Below are 4,179 nucleotides of genomic sequence, written 5' to 3' on the forward strand. Positions count from 1 at the left end.
TGCAGAACTTGTGTAGCCTGCAGAACGTGTGTAACCTGCAGAACGTGTGTAGCCTGCAGAACTTGTGTAGCCTGCAGAACTTGTGTAGGATGTAGAACTTGTGTAGCCTGCAGAACTTGTGTAGGCTGTAGAACTTGCGTAGTCTGCAGAACTTGTGTAGGCTGTAGAACTTGCGTAGCGTGCAGAACTTGTGTAGGCTGTAGAACTTGTGTAGCCTGCAGAACTTGTGTAGAACCTGTGTAGCCTGCAGAACTTGTGTAGCCTTCAGAACTTGTGTAGCCGCAGAACGTGTGTAGGCTGTAGAACTTGTGTAGCCTGCAGAACTTGTGTAGCCTGTAGAACGTGTGTATCTTGTAGAACGTGTGTAGGCTGTAGAACTTGTGTAGCCTGCAGAACTTGTGTAGAACCTGTGTAGCCTGCAGAACTTGTGTAGCCTTCAGAACTTGTGTAGAACTTGTGTAGGCTGTAGAACTTGTGTAGGCTGCAGAAATTGTGTAGAACGTGTGTAGCCTGCAGAACTTGTGTAGCCTGCAGAACTTGTGTAGCCTGCAGAACTTGTGTAGCCTGCAGCCTGCAGAACTTGTGTAGGCTGTAGAACTTGTGTAGCTTGTAAAACGTGTGTAGCCTGCAGAACTTGTGTAGGCTGCAGAACTTGTGTAGCCTGTAGAACTTGTGTAGCTTGTAAAACGTGTGTAGCCTGCAGAACTTGTGTAGGCTGTAGAACATGTGTAGCCTGCAGAACTTGTGTAGGATGTAAAACGTGTGTAGCCTGCAGAACTTGTGTAGCCTGCAGAACTTGTGTAGCCTGCAGAATAAAATTTCATGCTTTTGCGGCGGTCGGCGCGGCCTTGGCTGCGCTGTTTAGAATCTCCTCAGCAGCTTTGGCCTCCTCCTCGTCCTCCTCCTCCTCCTCGTGCACCTCGTGCAGGTCGTGGAGGCCTACGCCGAAGTTGACGTCCTCCTCGTCCTTGTTCTCTTCAGGTTCCTCCTGGTCGGCCCACGGCTGGACGTCTCCCTGCCCCAGCAACACGTAGAAAGCTGCTCCGAAGAAGTAGACGGCTGCAGCCACGTAGAAGGCGTGTTGCCACTCCTCTCGTGTTCTCTGTGGAGAAAGGAAGGTGGTACAGTGATTCAAAACGTTTATCTGCCTCTTCTTCTTCTTCTTCTGCGTTCACTTGTATGCACACGAGTGGGCTTTTACGTGTATGACCGTTTTTACCCCGCCATGTAGGCAGCCATACTCCGTTTTCGGGAGTGTGCATGCTGGGTATGTTCTTGTTTCCATAACCCACCGAACGCTGACATGGATTACAGGATCTTTAACGTGCGTATTTGATCTTCTGCTTGCATATACACACGAAGGGGGTTCAGGCACTAAGCAGGTCTGCACATATGTTGACCTGGGAGATCGTAAAAATCTCCACCCTTTACCCACCAGGCGCCGCAACCGTGATTCGAACCCGGGACCCTCAGATTGAAAGTCCAACGCTTTAACCACTCGGCTATTGCGCCCGTCGTTTATCTGCCAATGCAGTGTCCAGGTAAGGGTGTGGGTTCGAATCCTGCTCTTGCCTTTTTTTTTTCTTTTTTTTTTCAACCCCCAATTTTGCAAAATCAAAGTAAGTGTCTAGTCATTTGGATGGGACGATAAACCGAGGTCCCGTGCGCATCAAGGTAACTGGCGCACTGAAAACAACAACAACAACAACAACAGAACCAATGGCAACGAGACTGTTGTCTTCTGGCAAAAAAATTCTGTAGAAAACAGATCCACTCTGATACGCAGGAAGTATCAGTATCAGTTTTCAATAGCTCAAGGAGGCGTCACTGCGTTCGGACAAATCCATATACGCTACACCACATCTGCCAAGCAGATGCCTGACCAGCAGCGTAACCCAACGCGTTTTGTCAGGCCTTGAGAAAAAAAAAATTTTAAATAAAAATAAAATGAAATAAATAAATAAATAATAATGATATAATTAAAAAAAAACTACTAAATAAATAAATAATAATAATAATAATGAAAATAAAATAGATAGATAATAAATAGATAAATAAATAAATAAAAAAGACAACAATGATGATAAATAAGCAAATATATATATATATATATATATATATATATATATATATATATATATATATATATATATATATATATGATACGCAGAAACAATATATGATATATGGATGCACTCAACACCTGACCTGGCTCATGCCAGGCTGCGGTCGGGCAATTTCCCAAGCAGATATGGTGTAGCGTATACGAATTTGTCCGAACACAGCGACACCTCTGTTGAGAAACTGAAGTCAGGACATGGAACCCCCCAAACCCCCCCACCCCCACCCCCCCCACCCCACCCCGACCCTCCCCCCCCCCCCCCTCCACTCCCCACCGCCCGAAAAAACAAACAGAAGAAACACACCTGACATTCATGGTCAATGCAGCCACAATGCGTAGGATGAATGTGTGACAGTCAGCCGTGTTCGACTATGACCCTCACAACTGCAGAGGAGGCAACTGCTGTCCTGACTATCTGGGCTAGATTTTTTTTTTTTTTGCTGCCCCAACATCTGCACCGTTTCAGTGGCATTACTCCCACGCCGCCTCATTTAGATTCCCCCCATACACGGCCACACCCGGGTTCGTCCATCGCAGTTCCAGCGTCGGCAGTCCACAGGGAACCATCGATGTTAGGTCGCCAGGAGGCCACACACACCAGAGGAGACCCTGCACTGCTGCTGAGTCACTTCGGTGGTGTTCAGTGGTGCCTGTTCTGTTTTAACGTACTTAGGACACCACCTACTAAGCCCCCCTACTAACGACAATAACGGCTTAGTCGCGGAGCCAGACTGAGTGAGCGTCCCTCCTCTGGGCTAGAATTTGATCATAGTGGAGAGTGTCTTACCCCAAGTTACATTTCCCCCATTCTGTCTACCAAGAGGGTGTTGGGGGGCAGTTCCCAAAAGGCCAACCAGCCCCAAAACCAAGGCTGCAGCACTAAGAGCCAGTGCAGTTTTGCCTCCTAAGTTTGAGAGTCATAGTCCTTCACAAAAGACTCAAACTTTAAATGACTTCCCACTGCAATGGAGAGACCATTGATAATACAGCTCTCACTTTGCTGTTGGCCCAGCTGTAAGCTTATGTCAACGGTAAATAAAACAAGAAAAAATAAATCTGAATAAAACAAAACCCAAAAAATGTTCACGAACGAGAAGAAATAACAACAAGAATAAAAACAAAACAAAAAGACCAATTCGATTCCAAGAAAATACACCAACGAAAAAACCACCCAGTATCAGTATCAGTATCAGTAGCTCAAGGAGGCGTCACTGCGTTCGGTCAAATCCATATACGCTACACCACATCGGCCAAGCAGATGCCTGACCAGCAGCGTAACCCAATGCGCTTAGTCAGGCCTTGAGGAAAAAAAAAGATAAAAATAAAAATAAATAATAATAAAATAAATAAAATAAAATGAAATAAATAAAGTATTAAAAAAGAAAATAAATAAAGATAAAATAATAATAATAATTAAGAAAAATAATAATGATAAAAGAAAAAAAAAATTAAATTAAATTAAATTAATGAATAAATACTTTTTTTTTCAAACCACCCAACTCACGTTAGTGGTCAAAGCACCCAACTCACGTTAGTGGTCAAAGCACCCAACTCACGTTAGTGGTCAAAACACCCAACTCACGTTAGTGGTCAAAGCACCCAACTCACGTTAGTGGTCAAAGCAGCCAACTCACGTTAGTGGTCAAAACACCCAACTCACGTTAGTGGTCAAAACACCCAACTCACGTTAGTGGTCAAAGCACCCAACTCACGTTAGTGGTCAAAACACCCAACTCACGTTAGTGGTCAAAACACCCAACTCACGTTAGTGGTCAAAGCACCCAACTCACGTTAGTGGTCAAAGCACCCAACTCACGTTAGTGGTCAAAACACCCAACTCACGTTAGTGGTCAAAGCAGCCAACTCACGTTAGTGGTCAAAGCAGCCAACTCACGTTAGTGGTCAAAACACCCAACTCACGTTAGTGGTCAAAACACTCAAAACACCCACCCAACTCACGTTAGTGGTCAAAGCACCCAACTCACGTTAGTGGTCAAAGCAGCCAACTCACGTTAGTGGTCAAAGCACCCAACTCACGTTAGTGGTCAAAACACCCA

The 4,179-nt window shown here is 45.0% G+C and overlaps 1 protein-coding gene across 1 annotated transcript in view; it reads right to left on the bottom strand.

Annotated features, from left to right (window-relative positions):
* Nucleotides 1–811: 811 nt before the first annotated feature.
* The window catches only part of LOC143276643 (sialin-like), a 28,262-nt gene continuing 24,894 nt past the window's right edge, over nucleotides 812–4,179 (bottom strand). The window contains exon 11 of the mRNA XM_076581261.1: nucleotides 812–1,102. Within this exon, the coding sequence (XP_076437376.1) occupies nucleotides 821–1,102 (282 nt within the window). The 3' untranslated portion in view covers nucleotides 812–820. The remainder of the gene's footprint in view (nucleotides 1,103–4,179) is intronic.

The sequence above is a fragment of the Babylonia areolata genome, chromosome 32, assembly GCF_041734735.1.
Source record: "Babylonia areolata isolate BAREFJ2019XMU chromosome 32, ASM4173473v1, whole genome shotgun sequence".
Lineage (NCBI taxonomy): Eukaryota > Metazoa > Mollusca > Gastropoda > Neogastropoda > Buccinidae > Babylonia > Babylonia areolata.